The 18958-nt window shown below is 39.5% G+C and overlaps 1 protein-coding gene across 1 annotated transcript; it reads left to right on the forward strand.

Annotated features, from left to right (window-relative positions):
• Window positions 1–456: 456 nt before the first annotated feature.
• Window positions 457–18808, forward strand: LOC136445645 (tax1-binding protein 1 homolog). Its single transcript, XM_066443767.1, has 18 exons — window positions 457–663; window positions 4843–5065; window positions 5447–5549; window positions 6144–6235; window positions 6872–7120; window positions 7598–7837; window positions 8442–8630; window positions 9279–9545; window positions 9926–10147; window positions 10547–10693; window positions 11214–11501; window positions 12133–12345; window positions 13603–13824; window positions 14416–14595; window positions 14738–15055; window positions 15457–15572; window positions 16296–16386; window positions 17035–18808. Exons 2-18 carry the CDS (start codon window positions 4859–4861, stop codon window positions 17164–17166), a joined length of 3276 nt encoding a protein of 1091 aa, XP_066299864.1. The 5' UTR covers window positions 457–663; window positions 4843–4858; the 3' UTR covers window positions 17167–18808.
• Window positions 18809–18958: the final 150 nt, after the last annotated feature.

An 18958-nucleotide genomic window follows, 5' to 3' on the forward strand; every position in this document is an offset into this window, starting at 1 on the left:
ACAAATATTATTATAAAACCCTCACGGTGTCTCGGAATGGACTCTAGTATTAAAGTTTTTCTATATTTTTTTAAATACTAAAAAGGCAGAAATGTGAAGGAGTTTCTTAGTTTTGATGCTCCTAAGTAATTTTTCCTTGTAATAAGGACAGATTAGCAATAGAGGCCTTTTCAAATCACAAAAGTAGTTGAAACACTTAGTAACTCAATTGTGTGGCCCAAGAGCTCTATAGGAATGGAGATGGGCACTGCCCTATAAACACTAAAATGTGTGTAAAGGCTTTTACCCATCTTACAAGAATTCCTTTCTGTCTACAGCTTTCTTAAGATATTCATATCAATGACCTCCTTGCTCATGCTAAGGACCTGTTTTAGGCAGACTAAAGAAAGTGCAAGAAGTCCAAATTTGTGAAAACAAAAAGTTGCGTCACGTCTCGTGAAATCTCGCGAGATGTTACGTCATCGTATTTTTGGCTGCGTTGAAGGAGAGATCAGCTGTAAACACACGGAAGGACCGAGGGAAACAAACTCCGTTTTTTCCTCGAAAAATCCCCACCAGGACAAATGACTACTCCAAAAACCAAAATAATATAGACGTGGGGGAATCCTAGCGGCGATTGGTGTGGAGAACAGAGCGATTTGACGGTGGGAAGAGGCGTTTTTGGTAAGTTGTTGCGGAAATTTTCAGCTTACAAAATTTTTTTCAAGATGGTGGCCCATCGAGAGGTTGAAGTCTGGACAGGCAGCCTTTTAAATTCTGTCTTTCTTTTGTATTTATTTGACACAATTTCCAATGATTATAGCTTCTTTAGGTTGCTGATAGCTTTATAGTTTCAGAATATAGGTTTAGCAGAATTTCGTTGCTCGTTTTAAACGACAAATTTCCGTCTATTGCCAGGAAATACAAGTCAAAACAAAAACAAAACGATCGCGTTCTCTCTTCCATGTCCACAGACGACAATAATTTTGACATGTTTCAAAATGATAACCAGCATTTTTGCCCATTTGTACTCAATATTTAGTTCCGGAAAGGTTGTCATATTCATGCCCGTAGCCAGGATTTTGAATGGGGGGGTTCTTTTTAATGTTTAAGGGACCAGCGAGCGCCGTAGGCGCGAGACGAGCGCCGCAGGCGCGAGCTTCCTAGGGGGGTCCGGGGGTATGCCCCCCCTGGAAATTTTAAAATTTTAACCTTCTGATATGGCATTTCCTGTGTTTTTGAGAGGATTTCAAAGAAAGAAATCAGAGACAAAGTTAGCAGTTTTTTTAGGATTTCAGCTCCGTTGGTGATACAAATAGATCCAGCTTGAAAAAAACAACCTTCGGCGTTAATTAAAAAGTGGACTCTTGAGCGTTTCAAATTCTAAGAATTGAACTTTCTGAAAGGGCATTTCCTGTGTTTTTGACAGAATTTCAGAGGAAAAATCAGAGACAAAGTTTTTTCTAGGATCCTAGCCTCTGTGGCATTGCTGGTGATACAAATAAGTCCACCTTGAAAAAAATCTTGAACATTAAAAAGTGGACTTTCAAGCCTGTGAAAGTGGACCTTCAAGCCAATGGGGGGGTTCGTCCGAACCCCCCGAACCCCCCCTGGCTACGGGCATGATATTGGTTTTATGGTTCTTAGTCATTCTACGTGCAGTTTTTCAGTAATTTTTGGACTCATGACGCGTCATGATGCAATTTGTCTTCTAAAAACGAACAAAAATACACGTAAATCGATGAATCATAACAAAAGGATCAGGGTTTTAAGTATGATCATGAGTCAAAGATGAAATCATTATTGATCTGCTTGTTTGACACAATTTTTAGAGTTTTTAGGGATTTCAACATTTTGATATTTGTGTGTGGAAAGGTCATTAAGGTAAGGAAATATGTTGTATTTTATGTATATCTATATATGATTATGATACAATGTACCATCGCTGGGCATTAAACCTACATGTATGTTAGTATGTAGGCAAGAGGTCTAGTTTTTGTTGTTTAGTGGTGAAAATAGCAATTTTGTAGTTGGTAAAGTTAGTATCGTTGGATTAGTTTGGTCGCAGGTTTTGTATCAGACTCAGCACGTCAGAGTCAGTAAGTATAAGTATAAAGGGAGGGTCGTGTAAGTTAAAGTCGTCTTTTGTGTCTTTAAATTAAGACGCCATGACTGTGCCTTTGGGAGGTTGGTCGTCGTCTTCTGTTGTTTTCTTTCGGAGATTGGAAGTTCAACACTGCATTGCTGCTGAATGTAATTTCATCAAAGTATGGTTTCTTTTGTGTCTTCTGGCAGACCATGTCATTAGCCAAATTATGCAAATTGCAGCAGATTACTGACTCTGAGAAAGTTGTTTAGCAGGCCTGTTGTTTAGGACACTTTCACCATGGATAAAATGGGCGTGAATACACAGTTTATATTGTAAACAAGCTTTTTTTTTTCAAAAGAAGTTCAAACTAAGTAAATTCTTGGTACAGTGTACATATATGCAACCCTAACGATACAAGCTGACAGTTGTAACAGTTACAATGATGGCACCTATATGCAAGTAAAGATCTTAGTTACCATGTAACTGCATGGATGATGAATTGTCTCATGAGTCATATTTCACATTAATTTGTATAGAAGTTTAAGTAATCTTTGTAGTGGCTGAAATTGTGTGACCCCTGAACATTATATTTAGATTGATGGCTTTTCCAAATAGAGGACACAACAATATACTGTAAAATACAACATTGTTATAAAATATTTAATGTGTACATTTATATCTCATTATGATTATATGAAGTCAAAATTTCGCTGGCCAATATACTACACTTTCTACTTGTTTCTGAAAGGGTAATTTCGTCAGACAAAAATATTTGTAAACATTCCTAATCTAAAGTTGTCATTGGGGCAAATGATTTTAATAAACTGCCTTCAAGTTGCTAAATCAGAGACCTTTTACAGCGCAGTGTATGTCTGAAAATGTTGGCAAGCAAGTTGCCTGGCATTGCTGCCAACTGTGACACTGACATATCAGGACTATGACATCATTCAGATCAGACAGACACATTCAGAGAACCTTAGGAGATAGAATTCCATCTGTGACCTCTTCTTTGCTGCTGTTGAATTCAAACCCAGCAGATTTCAAAAGATAACACCAGACAGGGTATTACTATTAATGAAGGAACAATGAGGTGGTGTCACAGCTGTTGGCAAGAGGCTTGGTTTGCAGCCATTTATAAGACCATGTCTATATATGTAATAGAATTACTGAATTTTTCCTCTGTTTTTTCTAGTATACCATTACATATCCAGTTAGGCATGGTATTTCCAATATGAATAGTATGGTCGAAAAAGCATGGGCACCATTCAACAGTCACAAAAATGTTTTTATAAACATTTTCATAATCTGAAAAAGACTTGTATCTTCTTTCCCAACATTGACAGGATCTTTATGAACAACATTGTTATAATTTGTACACAATTTGCGGCAGACATCCCAATGCATGCATATGAATACATGTATGTTTACTTTTACATTCATCCAAGCGACTATGATACATTTAGCATTATGCCATAGTGTTGCTGAAAACTGTTATGTCTTATTCTTTGAAAATATTTTGATGAGGCCATATTGGTATCTCTATCCACAAATAGATATAAAGACTATATATAGGCTGTATAATGAATGGGACAAAAATACAACACTAAGGATGCCTTGTCATATATGATGTGCACAGATGTATTGAAGTATTCTAAGTGAATCAGTTTGTTCAAGGCTTTTAGAAATGCTGCTGTTACTTACTAGTGTTTGTGGTGTTGAATTCGACAGTATGCCAACAAATCATGGCATCTCTGTGATCTGGGGCTGTATGTTTGTAATAGCACAGAGTATAACTATAAAATACTTGAGATTAGCTTTACATGCTAAATTTGCTGGTCTTCTACATTTTTGTTACATTGAACCCAATGCGAAATTATACATTTAGAAACACTTTACAGTCGTTCAAAATGGGACATTGTCCATTGTAAATTGAGTGAGGAAATTTTACCCAAGTAGTGTGGGGAAAAAGCTGTACCACGGTACATACATTGTAATACTTATGGATCATTGTTTCATTGTTGTGGAGCCCTACACAAAGTTAATTTGCCAAGGTTTTAAGGTTAAAAGTTGTCCTGCAAGGTTTGTGTTGTAAACAAGAGGTGATGTCACACTGACCTTTGAACTCTTGACCTCATGAGTCATATGTCACATGAAGATTGCACAATTTACTGATTAGTCCTACATTTGTATGACTTGCATGTTGCGATTGATTAATATGTAGAAAGTGATCTGATTGTCTAGAACGGTGAGATATTAAATCTTTATACTGATATTTTGGTAATCGTAATGATCTAGCTGTGTCAAAATACTGTCCAGACAACTGACAAGGGGATTATTTACTTTAAAAGCCTGAGGGTTGTTATATGGTTAGGCCAGGCAGCTTGTGTATACTGTATTTTCTGGGAAACTGATTTAATTGGCTGAGCATTTGTAGGAAAATAGTGGGTAAATTGTTCATATTTCTATAATGATTATCATAACATATCATGTACTTTTGATTACTGATTTATACATTTTTATTGTGATTTTTTAAAATTTTTCATTGGTTTAGATGGTTACCTGAATTTTTAATGTAGCAATTACTTCAAGTTCAACATGCATTTTTCAATGATACATGCATATTTTGTCAATTGTACAAAACATGTACATGTATGTAATATGCACTTTTGGCAGTGCACTCTAAGACAGCACAATCAGTTAAAAAAATATATAAATACAGATTGAACTAATGAATTTATGGTGTTTCCTATACATTTTTCCTTCTGCCATTACAGAGACAAGTTGTAAAACATGGCGACTGTTGAGCCGCTACACGACGTGCCATCCTTCGAAGATCGGCCAAACCCTCCGAACAAGAGCATGAGCCACTCGGACTTCGCCCAAGTCCTGTTCCACAACGTTGCGGACAGCTACGTTCCCGGCGTGGACATCCCATGTCGCTACACGCTGACCCCGCTCATGACCCCACGCGGCAGGGACTGGGTTGGGCTCTTCAAGGTATCAATCAGAAGTTTCTAGTTTCAGGCATTTTGTTAAACATTGGTATGAGATCTGCTTTGAAAGAATGTAGCTATAGTGTGTGAACTTATTGATTAGGATCAGGTCTGTGCAATTTCAGTCCTTTCTTCACACCCTTTTAGATATGAAAATCTATAATAAATATAAATGTATAATATATATATAAGAAATCTCTTTTGCTTTTGCGTTCCGTTATCATTGCGTTACGCCACCGTTACCGTCGCGTTATCCTAGCGACACTGTTATCGTTATCCGTTAATTGTAACACGGTCAGTACTGTAGCATACCAATATGGCCAATCAAGAAATTCAGAAATAGTTATGAAATCCTGATGAAATCTTGGTTTTCCTTTCCCTTCAGATTGGCTGGAGCTCACCGCGAAACTATACCACCTTTGCCTGGTCGCCCTTGCCGGCAGAGACTGAAGAGGGGAAGGACAGAGAGAACTGTGTGGTTTTCAAAGGTAATAGAAACACAAGGCCACAGAAACCGAATTATGTGGACAACATCCTTTATATAGACCTATGTCTGATGCATGAGTCACAGAAAAATTCTTGTTTTGCAGCATGGTTCAAAGTTCCTCTTGTTTTGATCATTACATTTTGGTTTCGCATGGTGTAATGGCAGAACGTTTGTCCCAGAACCCAGAAGTCCTGGGTTCAAATCCCCTGACATGTCCCGTTGACGTTGAGCCCTTGGGAAAGGCCCTCTACATGAATTTCCTCACTTCACTCACTGTGAAAAAGAGCTTTTGTTAGGGACACGTCCCTCAGATAGGAGTCCTTAAATGGGGGTCCCGTGTTTGAAGAGAGCCACCCCACAACTAACAAAAGGGGCAATGTTTTTACATTGGGGGAAATAGGCCCAAAACAATATGTGTTTGTTGATCTTAATTCATGACATGACTAATCATACATGTACAAGTTGTAATTTACTACACATGACTGGGAAAGGGCTAGACTTAGGGAGGTTGTTTTCATAGATGATGAAACCCCTTTCAACCAGTGCAATAGCTACAACATGTTCTAATGACTGCATTTCTGCTGATGTTTCCCAGCCTACTACCTGCCCAACGATGACGGAGAGTTCTACCAGTTCTGCTATGTCACCAGTAGTGGGGAGGTGCGAGGGGCCAGCACGCCATTCCAGGTACTATGTAGTTTTCTATGCTCAGTTACCCACGCAATTAGCCTGGGTGTCATCCTGTTTAGTTCCAGGCTCTATCTTTGTGTGTGGTGAAGGTAGAGCCTAGAACTAAACATGATGACACTCAGGCTACCGCACAATGAGACTGTATGGTTAACTTGCCGCTTAATGCTGTAACACATAACCCTCTCACTTCTGCCTAATTTGTGCATGCGTACAATGTAAAAGTATGATTTAAAAGAAAAAAAAAGAAAATGAGTTATTCTCTGTTAATGAAATTTGTTTAGTGTGACCTATCAAATCTTCGTGCGCCTAGTGGTCGCTTAGCAGTTACATCCTTTAGTGGAAAGTGTATGTAACTGTTACAGGTGGACTTAACTGTTGTCCTGCGGGACCCCTGTATATACATAATTGTTGGGGTTGCACATTACAGAGCATGTATGTGGGTCCCATATATGTGCCTGATAGGGGTATTTTTCAGCTGAACGCATGATACTGCAGCAAAATCCACCGAATGGGGATTAACTATGCCACAGCAGCGCAGGAAAAGTCGAGGGAAAATGACCTGATTAAGAAATCAAATAAATGAAAAATCACCAGCAGGACAAGGGTTAAAATTCCATATTGCTATGTCTACAGTTCAAGCCTCGGAGGAGTATAGACTATGTGGAGGTTCCAGACGAGACCGGAGAGATGCTGGTGATCAGGGAACGTACGACAGTCCTAGAGGAAAACCTGCAGAAGGCCCTGGCCGACAAGGAAGCCCTGCTGAACGAAAAGGAGAGCTTTGAAGAAAAGGTGCACACCCTGCAGCGCAACATCCAGGAGCTAGAGGGCACTGTTGCTGAGGAATCAGAGAAGAGAGAGGCTGTGGAGAAAGAGTACAAGGTAACATTGTTGTCATACACCTTTGGCGAGGAAGTTCTGTTTAGGTTTACAATTTCTTGACTTCATGTAATGTGGGCAGTGATTCTCACTACTAACAGCTTTGCGGACCTGTCAAAATATTTCCTGTGAAACAACTTAATGTCATGTCGACAATCTTCTTGTATAGAAGTAGTCTTGACATTAGTTGTGAGCTGAAAATACTGCTTGCTATAATGTTTGATAGTTTTTTGTTTTGTTTTTATCATGCCAGTGCTGATTAGCAGTCTGTGAGCAATTTTTCTGGGCAATCAGTACAGAAATTCATAATTTAACTGTTAAAGTAACTTGATTTTAACTACTTTAACAGTCACTAGTCAACCGCTAAATTGTCATCATAGCAAATATTTGATTACGTTCCCCCAACCGCTAAAATTACCAACCGCAATATTAATTGGATTTATAGTATATTTCTGAAATATTTTCCTGTTATTAATTTAGGAATGTCAGGAAAAGCTGACAACAGAACAACAGCTCAGCCAAGAGCACAAGCAGGCTGCGGACAAGGCCACCAACGAGCTGGGCCTGATGCGTGTGATGTTGGAAGATGTGAACCGCAAGCTAGTGGAGAAGGCTACGGAGATCGAGAAACTGCGTTCGGAGATCCGCGCCGTTCGGGTGGAGAGGGACCAGCTGAGCGTCAAGCTGAGGAACGAACAGGAGGAAAAAGAACTCTTCAAGGTGCGAAGAAGTTTTCTTTTTGTATGCCGAGTGTTTGAAGATTGCGTAGTCTCACATTGAGTAGCTTTAACGTTTGAGTAGCGTAGACCTAAACAAGACATATCATCCCAGCATAAAAATACAGTCAGACAAATATAACTAAGACAGATTCTGAAGCGGCTTCAACTTTCAAGCCACTATAATATAAAACATTCATGTATCCACATCTACATGAAATAGTTTGCCATATGACATACAATTTTCAACTAAAAGCAACTAAAAGTTTTGGCAGGAGCTTCTTTGCTACATGTAAATATATCAGTCAAATGGTAATTATTTTGCTTAAGGAAGACTAGCTGCTTGCTAGAATGGACTTAAAGTTGGCAATGAAATCGTGTCAACGATTTTGTTTTGACATATCAAATTTTAGTTTTTTTGACTGAATGTCGTCCACTTTTGTTTCCACCTGACTGAATCTAACATGTCTTGTCCTGTATATGCTGGGCTATCCTGGAAATCAACTTTTATAAGTTGAAGGGGCAACCCAGCTGTCTTAAGATGAAAGTATATGATTATGATTATGAATGAATCCAAGGAAACCAATGTCTGTTTTTTACTTTTTTAGAGCCACTTCACAGCATCAGAGCTTGAGAACAAGGAGCGTAGCCGTGAGATCCGCGAGCTAAAGAACCTGGTGAGAGAGAAGGAGTTTTCCATCGAGAAGTTCAAGTTGGAGGTCGCCAAGCTCAACCAGAACGTCAAGGAGGGCAGCAAGAAACTCCTGCGACAGGAGTCCATCAGTCTGGCGGACAAGGTAAACTACACGTCATCTTTGTTTCATCCTCTATCAGAGTTGGACAAGTTTTGAAAAATTCACTGGCCCATAATATAGGTTAACTGGCCCGAACCAGCTTCTCACTGACGCGAAGTTCAATTGATGTATTTTTGTATATTTTTCTTGCAGTGAGGAAATCCTTTTATTTTTCAGTTAAAAGAGGCCTTTAAAGCATGTAATAAGGTTGTAAGTACAAGACCAAGGTGTTATGACTTTTCCAGCTTGCTAAATTTACACTTTGTGTGGATGTTATGTTACTTATAGGAAATTACAAGAACTTGAAGAAGCTTGATCTTACTACATATCTTGCTTTATGGTTGTCCGAGAAGTTTTTAGGACTGGTGAATCAGAGAGCTGCTGGGATCGGGAGAACGATTTAGTCAGGCTATATCTATGGTAAACCATATCTACCCACGGAAAAATCGCACTGGCCCAATATGGCCAGTATGGTAGCCAGGACATGTGCTTGCCTGATGGGCACTTTTACTTAATTGATCGCGAGCTTAAGAATTTGTCCAACCCTGTCTGTTATTTCAAAGTCAACATTTGTCCAATGATGCAGGATATTGAATTAGGAATGAAGGCAAACTAACTGAAAATTATTTATCATAATTACCTGTCTTTCAGGAACACATGAAGGGGCTGGAGGAGCGACTGAGAAACACTGAAGACAAACTCGCCGCAGCCGAACAGTCCAAACTCCTGCTGGCCGAGGAGCTGTCCACGGTGTCGGACGTACGCCACAAGGTGCACTCCGACCTGGAGACGGCCGTCTCGCAAGCAGACTCCTTAAAGATGCGCCTGAAGAAGGCAGAGGAGACCTTCGCTAAGAAGGAGAAAGATCTGCTTGATGAGATGAGTGTGCTGAGAGGAGGTCTGGATGAAATTCTCCAGGTAGTACTGTTGGTTCAGATCAAAGTTTTATCTGTTTCAAGGAAATTCATTCAGTTGATTTAAAGTTTGTCATAATAAAATAGTCATAATTGTAAATCGGATGTTTGAATACAGTATTTATACATGTTTATGAACAACGCTTTGTATACATCTGTTTGTATGTAATATTAGTCTAAATGGTTGATAAAAAGTAGAAAGAATGTGTTTGCTTCTTCAAAGGAAATGTCACTGTTGCAAATGGAAATAAAGGAAGGCCAGACATTTAAAATCCAATCCTACACTGTTAAAGTCTTCATTCCAACTGTAAATACCAGCTTACCTCACTGCCAAGATCCATCACAAATATCTTACCCTCAAATGTGGTGTGCTCTTCCCTCTAGGACAAGGACAAAATTGAAGCCGAACTCAAGAAGTACAAGGAAGAAGTTGCCACCACTTCTGAGTCCACACAAACGTCTGAAGGAAAACCCAAGGCCGTTAAGGAGGACCAAGCCCTGTTCTTCCTCGAGACGGCCCACCACAACCTTGAGGAAAGGTACAAGGACCTTCAGAAGGAGTACGAACAGCTACAGAGAGAGAAGCTGGAGATAGAGAGAGAGAAGGTACATGACTTAGGAATGATATGTCTTTTATTGCATAACTGTAAAACACAACATGTTTAAAGCATTTTTAAACCACAACAAGTTTTGATAGAGATTTTGTGTTGGTACGTAAAAGCTGAGTGTGTGGAAGACTGATTGTTGAGGGCCTACCCAATAATGAAGAGTTTTGCTGCTTATTCATAGTTTCTTCTAAGCATTCTTATGTAATTGTTCAATGACTCATTTTCTTGAATGTAGGCTATAGCACTGCCTTATCTGCAGTTGTATTTAATGGTCAGGAGAAGACATTTTTGGAAAATATAGAGAGGAAATTATCCTGCATTCTGCTGGCTAATGTTTGCATTCTTGTTAGTGTTTGTTAAAGGTGACTCATCTGTCAAATCTCTGGTTATCTCTCAGGAATCCTTGGTACAGTCTGAAGATGACCTGAAACACCAGGTCGACGACCTGAAGGTCAGACTTGAGATGGGGGCAGAGGCGTACAGAGAGAAGTACAGGGAGTGCCACAAACTGGAGAAAACCATCAAGAAACTGAGCGGAGGGAAGGTAAGGAACGCAGCGTCTTATTATAGTCATCCTTAAAAATCTTGAAGATCATTTTGACCAAATTTTGAATATTTAGGCAGTTTCTTGTTGGTTTTTGGACTAAAGAAAATTTAAGATAATACTAAACGGAGTGATCAACATGAAAACGGTATATAAAAGAAGGTTTTATACTTTACGTGCCCTTTCCACTAGAGGCTGTAACCGCAGAGACACCGAACATTGGACACTTCTCTCTTTGAATTTCATAAAGAACAAATCTTTTTACATTTTGTATATTTTAAAAATGCATTTGCATTGTGCATCATATTAAAATCTACGGTTATACAATCCAATTTTAGTCGCCCGTGGGCTAGTGTAAAGGGGCCTAAGTACACAAAGTTTCATGTAGTTAAACCTGTCTATATTGACCACCCATAGCTGATGAAGTTGACAGGTGTCCACTATAAACAATGCTTTAGGAGAAGCTTTTAAAATCAAATTAGGTAAAATCCATGAACATTGTGTGTTGGAAATTTTTCAGGTGAAACGTGAAAGATCCAGCTCCACTGACCCAACCATAAAGGTCACAAAGGAGGAGTTCACAGAAGAAGTCGCCAAGGAGACCAAGGTGGAAGAAACGACAGCCGAACCCAAGCAGACGAGAGTGGAAGAAACGGTCAATGTCACCCAATCAGAGCCGTGCGCGGAGGAGGCGGAGAAGTCGTCGCCGGAGTTCGACATGACGGAACTGCAGACCCAGCTGACAGACCTGCATCACGAGCTCCAGAACCGCTACGTGAAAGTCAGGAAGTACAAGCAGCTGTACATGGTTGGTGAACCGCAGTGTCAGGCTGCCTTGTTTTATACTTAGTTAAAGTTGCTCTTCTTTTTAGGCACACACATAGCAATAAGGCAGCTATACTGAATAGCCTTTTTAGGTCTAACTCTTTTGCACTGCTAGTAAGTGGAAAATTCCACCTAGTATGTATGCCCTTACTCTGACCCTTAATGGTGAAGATGCTTACACACAGCAGAATTTTTAAGAGCTTTGTTGCTTTCGGCCAAAAGAATGTCCAAAAGAAACTATTAAATTCTTTCTTGCTGTAAAAGCTGATTTATATTATATCTGACAGTCATCTTTGAATGCAAATACTACCAACAGAAAGTTACTTGATAATACCATCTATTAAATTTTGATATTGCGGTCAGTAATTTTAGCAGTTTGTGGGGATTAGGGAATAGTTCATGGCATTTAACGGTGGGAACAAAGCTCTTGCCTCAGCAGGAAGAGTGATCAAATATTTTGCAATGATGAAATTTTTAAGATTGAATAGTGACGGGGAAAGTCGCTAGAATTAATTTACCATTAACAAATCAAGAACAGTAAATATAACTATGCAGAAGCCTTAATGGAGGAGATGCACTGTAGCACAAAAGTCTTCTGCAATGTGTTAAAACAGGAAGAGAGACAGCGTAACTTGGACCTAGTGCAGGAGCAGCAGGAGAAGGTCGTGACCTTGGAGAAGCAGCTGGAGGAGGAGCGTCGTCAGCGTCGGGAGGAGAAGTCCACGTACGACGCCAACATCCAGAGATGGTCGCAGAAACTGGACCACCTGAGGGAGAGGATCAGGTACCAGACAGAACATGTGGAGGACATGAAGACCTACAGGAGGGTAAGTCATGTAAAACAGATGGAGAGTTGAAGTAGTGGTAGTAGTAGTTACTGTAGTACCAGACAGAACATGTGGAGGACATGAAGACCTACAGGAGGGTAAGTCATGTAAAACAGATGGCTTAGCAGGGCTCGAAACTCATTTTTGGAAAAAGGTGCACTGGTGCACCCGCCAAAAAAAATTAGGTGCACAGAAAAAATTTTGGGTTCACCACACAAAATAAAGTTGAATGTCAGCAAAACAAAATTACCAAGTTTAACGCTCTTAAGAACTACAATCTGTAATTCTATAGCTAACTAGATACATCAAGTAAAATACAGCGAAGGGTAATTTTAGCTATTCTGTCTAAAAGTCAAGTAAGTCAAGATACTTACATTTTCAAGAGTATTTTCTGTATACTAGTGTACAATTACCTAATAGCCTACAAAAATAGGTGCACTGCAAAAATTAGGTGCACAGCTCCAATTTTGGGTGCACACAGGTGCACATGCACCCACTATTTTGAGGCCTGCTTAGGATCGTAGCTAAGCAAGAGGTCTGAATGACAACCTGAACCAGAAAGGACATGAGCTATGATTAAGATTTTGATTTGAATACTCAGCAGCTTTCTTTTCTATGTTCCAAGTAACACATGTTTTGTTCTTGTATACCCTTAAAGTTTGTTATTTGTGTTACTCATGTTACAATGTACTATATATTTTACAATCTGCTTTAAGTTTTTTTCTTTGAGCATACTTCTATCAATGAATGGTGATGAAGAATGTATGTGTTTTTTGAAGACTGGTCCCTTTGAAAAAACAACTGGACAGAGTCGAATGGGGCCACCAGCTGTTTGAAAATTTAATAAACAAATGACTGAATATAATGCTTTTGAGTGGAGTGACCAGTTTAGAAATTGAGAGCGAGAATGGGGCACTCTAAGGCTCACTAGTAAGACTAAGAGGTAAATTATGGTCAGACAAGTCATTTACAAGATGAAGATTGTTGCCTTGCAAAATCACAAGTCAATCCAATGTTTTTAAGTCAAGAAAAGTCAGGGTAAGGCCACACCAATTTAATTTCTTGGTTAACGGATTTTTATTTTCAAAAAAAAAGCCAGCCTTCTGTTTTCATGATATTTTTTTCTAGAATTTTTTTTATTTTGGAAAAGAAAAATCTGTTAACCAAGAAATTAAATTGGTGTGGCCTAATCTGCAAGAAAATGGCTGATTGCATGACAAAACAAAAATCACGTGAGCCTTTTTTCCCTTTCTGTAGTCCCTGGAGGATCGTGTGGAAGAGTTACAGAGCCAAGTGGAGGAGTACAAACAGTACAAGGATGCCTGGGAAGATCCCATTCTGGATGGGGAGGAGACAGAGCCCCTCCTGCCTGCCTCGTCCCCCCGGCCTGAGGATGACGACCCCTCCCAGGACCTGCCACCCCCTGCTGACTTCCCCCCCTTGAGATACCCCAACCCATATCTGAGCCAGAGTGTACAGGTTAGTATCAAGATTTTGATATCTATTCCAACACCCCCTTTCCTGTACAGGCTCCAACCACACCACTGAATGTCTACTGTACGAGCAAACATGTGACGGCTTGCTCAATGAATTTCACAGAATGATATACATGTAGAATAAATCTTTTTGTGTTTTGTATGTTTTGTTTTCTTTTAAATCATACTTGCACATGGTGCATAATATTCCAATCATCAAAGCAAGGGTTACACAAAAATTGATGCATGGAAACTCCAATATGTTCAACTTGGTAGTAATCATAATACATGGCTAAACTTTCTTCCAACACTAAGGTATTCACAGATCAAATTTTCGACGACCAATAATGACCAATGAAGTGTTTGGACATTATTGATCCTGAACAAGGCAAGTGGTTGTTGAAAATTTGATCTGTGAATACCTTTAAGTTATAATTTGTGTTAGAGGAAAGTTAAGCATTGTATTATGAAAATTGATGCAGTTTTGGTGAATGGAAAACTGTACCTCATGAATATGTATATACGGATCATTCTGTACAAGTTTACTGTGTTTGTTTTTGGTATCATTTTTCTGTCTTTCTGATGTTTTGACTAGGAGAGCCTGGAATACCCCCACCCCTCTCCAGTGTACCCTAAGACCTGTGCGGAGTACCCCCAGTACCCCGAGCCTGCCCCCCCTCCCGCTGAAGCCGTCCCCATTCCCACCTTCAACAGACAGTACAAGGGAACACTATGGACAGAGAAGGGCACAGACGGGGCAGAAGGATGGACACTGGTCAGTAGCACTGTAGAATCTGTTCAACAGTTAAACTGGCTGTAGGCTTATTTATAATTACATAGTGTTGTATCTATCCCTGTTGTAGCTACCTGTTGTAGCTTTACCTGTGTATGACCTCCACACTTCTGACCTTGAACAGGTGCAGAAGCCAGCTGCCCGGGACTACTCCGAGTTCAGCACCCCTCCCTCGTCCCCTGAACCCTCCATTGACCCCACCCCTCCCCTTACCCCCCTCCCCCCGCCCCTCATGCCCACCCCCACGGCTGAAGCGAAGCTAGCAGCCATCAAAGCCGTCAACATGTCCTGCAGCTCCAGCAGCAACAGTTCAAATGGCTCATGTGAGGACCTGACCAATCAGGAGCCCCGCAGCTTTGATGACCTGGCCAATGGGAACACAGAGGCTGAGGCATCAGCCAATGAGGCAGAAGCTGCAGAGGTGGCTGCTCCAATCCAGCAGGTCAGGAAACAAGTCGTTGTGATGGGGAAAAAAGAATCATTTATTTATAAGATACAAAGTTTTGATATAGCGGCAGGAAAATATAGCGGTTGGCGGAAAATGGAGTAGGTCACGGCACTTAATTTTAACGGTGGGAACAAATATTGCTGTCTCAAATATTAGTGACCAAATATTTGCGATGATGAAATTTTAGCTGTTGACTAGTGACCATTAAATCAGCTAAAATTAAGGTACAGTTAACAAATCAAGAATTACAGTAGTTGATGATCAGATGCAATTTTTCAATTCATCCATATAATGCCACGCTATCAAGAAGTCACTTGAATGTGTTTCCATTTTGTATACTTGTAGTATGATTAAATATAACATTATAAAGATCTTACCCTTGTGTTTTACCCCAGGAACCAGAAGGGGGTTGTGAGGAGAGGTGGCTGTTAGAGCAGAGACAGCGTGAGGAGGAGGAGGAGGGAGAGAATGCCGTCGCCAGGACACAGAGCTCCATCCCTGAATCTGCCAGGTCTGACAGTTCAGCAACCTATCTTCTGTATCAGTAGATGTCAAACTCATGTGTGCTACTATATCCAAGTTACTATATAGTAAGCAAAATGTAACCTTTAGCACACTGCAGTAGCTGTTTGGCAGCCTATGCCCTATTGGTTATAGAGTTAGGCAGCAGGGAGAAGGTTAAAAAGACTTTAACCTTTAGCACACTGCAGTAGCTGTTTGGCAGCCTATGCCCTATTGGTTATAGAGTTAGGCAGCAGGGAGAAGGTTAAAAAGACTTTAACCTTTAGCACACTGCAGTAGCTGTTTTGCAGCCTATGCCCTATTGGTTATAGAGTTAGGCAGCAGGGAGAAGGTTAAAAAGACCTTTAATGATAAGCTGTGAAAGATAGATGTCAGTTACGAGGGGTGAACCAAGGGCCACAGCTCAAATTTCAGTGCATGAATATGGAGTACATTCTGAAGAAGCCTTTTATGAGTATCCACCAAAATGCAACTGATTGTGGCCATTACTTTGCAGGTGACGGCCTTTTCAAAATCAGTAAGAGGCAAGAAAAACATGAATAAGGAAGATGCTAAAACTGAGATCATAACTCCTTATTGAATGCACATCATAATGTCAAAATTGTATTGCACTGGGGACAACTGATAACCATATATGTATAACACAGATACAGATAGTGTGTGGACTGCAAAATGTGTTGAAAACTTTTTTCTCGTCTCTTCCCACATCTAGTCATGAGGATGAATATGGACCCCGTACCAACATTGAGGACTACCCACAATGCCCTGTGTGTGAGGTGTACTTTCCCCCAGGATGTAACGAGGTAAGCAAGTTTTAATTGTCATTTTTTCAAATTTTGTTTCTAAGTTCTTGGAATACATTGACTGTACATGTAGTTACTGTGAAAAACTGCAATGTTTTCAACAAATCTAAGTTGAATTTCTTTATGGATGAATTTCTTGTAATTAGTTGCAATATCATTACTGTTATTGTGTTGACAAATCTTGAAATGTTTGACAACACAGATATGTGTTTTAAATGTATAACCTACTGTAACGTTTAATGTATGATTTCCAATGTGTAACTACAGAATAATTTCAACCACAAACTACAAATGTAAGAATACCACAAAGACCTTTTTCCCCAGTCAATCTGCAAAATTAAGTCCTCATGAACGTAATAACCCTAGGCCTTGTCCTGCTGGCTTTTTTTTACGCAATTTGCTTCATTAATTTGATAAATTTTCTTAATCTGTTCATTGGCCCTTGACTTTTTCTGCACTGCTGTGGCATAGTTACTTCCGCATTCGGTGCGTTTTGCTGCGGTATGATGCGTTCAGTTGAAAAATACCCCCAACCCTTACATATATACATGTATATGGGACCCACATACAGGCTCTGTAATGTGCAACCCATTTGCTCAGTGTAATATCCATTCCTATCAAAGTCTGACCCCTTTCCTCGTTTCGCAGGCCACCTACGATCTCCACGTGCAGAGCCACTACGGCCACATCTGTCCCATGTGCAACAACTTCTTTGACGACAACACTTCCGAGGACGCGTTCATCGTTCATGTCCAGTCCCACTTCGACCATGAGGGGTAAACCTTCTCCAAAACCGAGCGATTCGGGAACGTTTCTCTCTTCTGAGCCATTGCAGTCGTTTCAAACAGTCTAATACTAGCTGCCATGCTGGAAAACTTCCCTGTCTATAGAAAATACAGTTTACTTGTAGAACTCGTTAAAAGTACATTAAAGAACACATGTAGTATCACATATATTGAAGGACATGTGCTTTAATTTTGTGACTTTTCTGAATTAAGAAAACTTACTAGGTGAATGGTTAGTAACTAAGTCGGAACATGTTTTCTAGTAACTTTTACAGCTTATGTATTTTGTTATCAAAAATGTTCATTCTTCTGCGTTAAAAACACGCACCAATACATGGTAAAAAGGACTCTTAAAGTTACTACAAGTATTTCTTACGTTTCCATGAATTTCTTGTACTTCTATAGCGACTCAAGATGTGACAAAAACTTTAACTGCACTGTCCACAGTGTGAGTAGAGTCTTATTATCATGATAAGATTTGCAAGCAATACAGTATATGGTTAAAACGACTGGCTTGTTGTGTTTTCGCACTATTTCTAATGATTTGTTAATAGACGGGTGGTGAAAGTGACGTAACAGATCACAATGGACCGATCCTAAAGCAATGCCCACCTCCGTCAAAACATATAATTGCAAAAAAAACCCAGAGAAATGTAGAAATGTCGGACGGACATGAAGCCTCTCTCTCATTGGTTGACCCGTTGATTGCCATGCAACCATTGGTTGAATTGCTAATTGTGATGGACAGCCAGAATCGGTCTATACAGCCACAGTACAGTCTTTTGTATAGGATATTTGTTTGTCATTTGTTGATTCCCATCATTATAGCGTCACAAATAACTTTGATGTAAATACTGTGTCATTAACTAGTGTACCAATATGTCAACATTCACAAATTATATTGTATTGCCCAAATAAGGAAGACAGCACACATATTAGGCATATTTCTGTGATTCAAAAAAGTTTTAATTAACCTACAATGAATTATGATTAGATGGGAATGATATGCATGAAATATGTCCATACATAAAACATAATCATCTTAGTTTGAAAAAAAAAGGTACAAAACTGCTGGACAGCAGTTATTTGTATTCCACAGTGATAAGCCCAGTACCTATCAACTGCAGTGTGTTGGTGGTGGTTAATTTGTCAATGATTTTGTTTATTCTGCACTTACTATGCAGTAGAAGTCTCCACAAGCATAAAGAAATGCAATTTTTAAAGTTAAAAACAATGCCTTTTTAAGGCACTAAAAGTAAGGATGTAGCTTCTGCTTAGTTGAAGAAATGTATGCTTACATGTAAGCTTGTCTACCCTTAAACTATTTAATTTGTACACATTTGGCATAAAACATGGTAAAAACTGACAAGCTGACAAGAAATGAGGTGAAAAAAATGAAATAACAATTTGGCTCGCCTCTGAGGCTTCGCCAAAAAATTGAAGCAGAGAAAAGGTTTATTTTGTGAATGTGAGAAGAAAAGGAAATGTTTCAATCCAGATGAAAAGTTATGAACATGGTATAAAGGCTTGTAAAGGTTACATTAAGGTGTAACTTTGTCGTGTTATCTCTTAATCCCTTTCAATACACTCATCTGTCCATGTAAGATACATGTAATTAATAAATATCCTACATTGAAGCGTGTTGGACCTTGTTTGTGTCCTTTGTTGTCGTAATGTTCAAGACATCAGGAAAGACGGAGGGTACAAATGCAAGTAAGGACGATACGTTTTCTCTCAAAAAGCTGTTTATGCTTTTCTTACATGTCATACAAATAAGTGGTTTTAAA

Source organism: Branchiostoma lanceolatum, chromosome 12, assembly GCF_035083965.1.
Source record: "Branchiostoma lanceolatum isolate klBraLanc5 chromosome 12, klBraLanc5.hap2, whole genome shotgun sequence".
NCBI classification, from domain to species: Eukaryota; Metazoa; Chordata; class Leptocardii; order Amphioxiformes; family Branchiostomatidae; genus Branchiostoma; species Branchiostoma lanceolatum.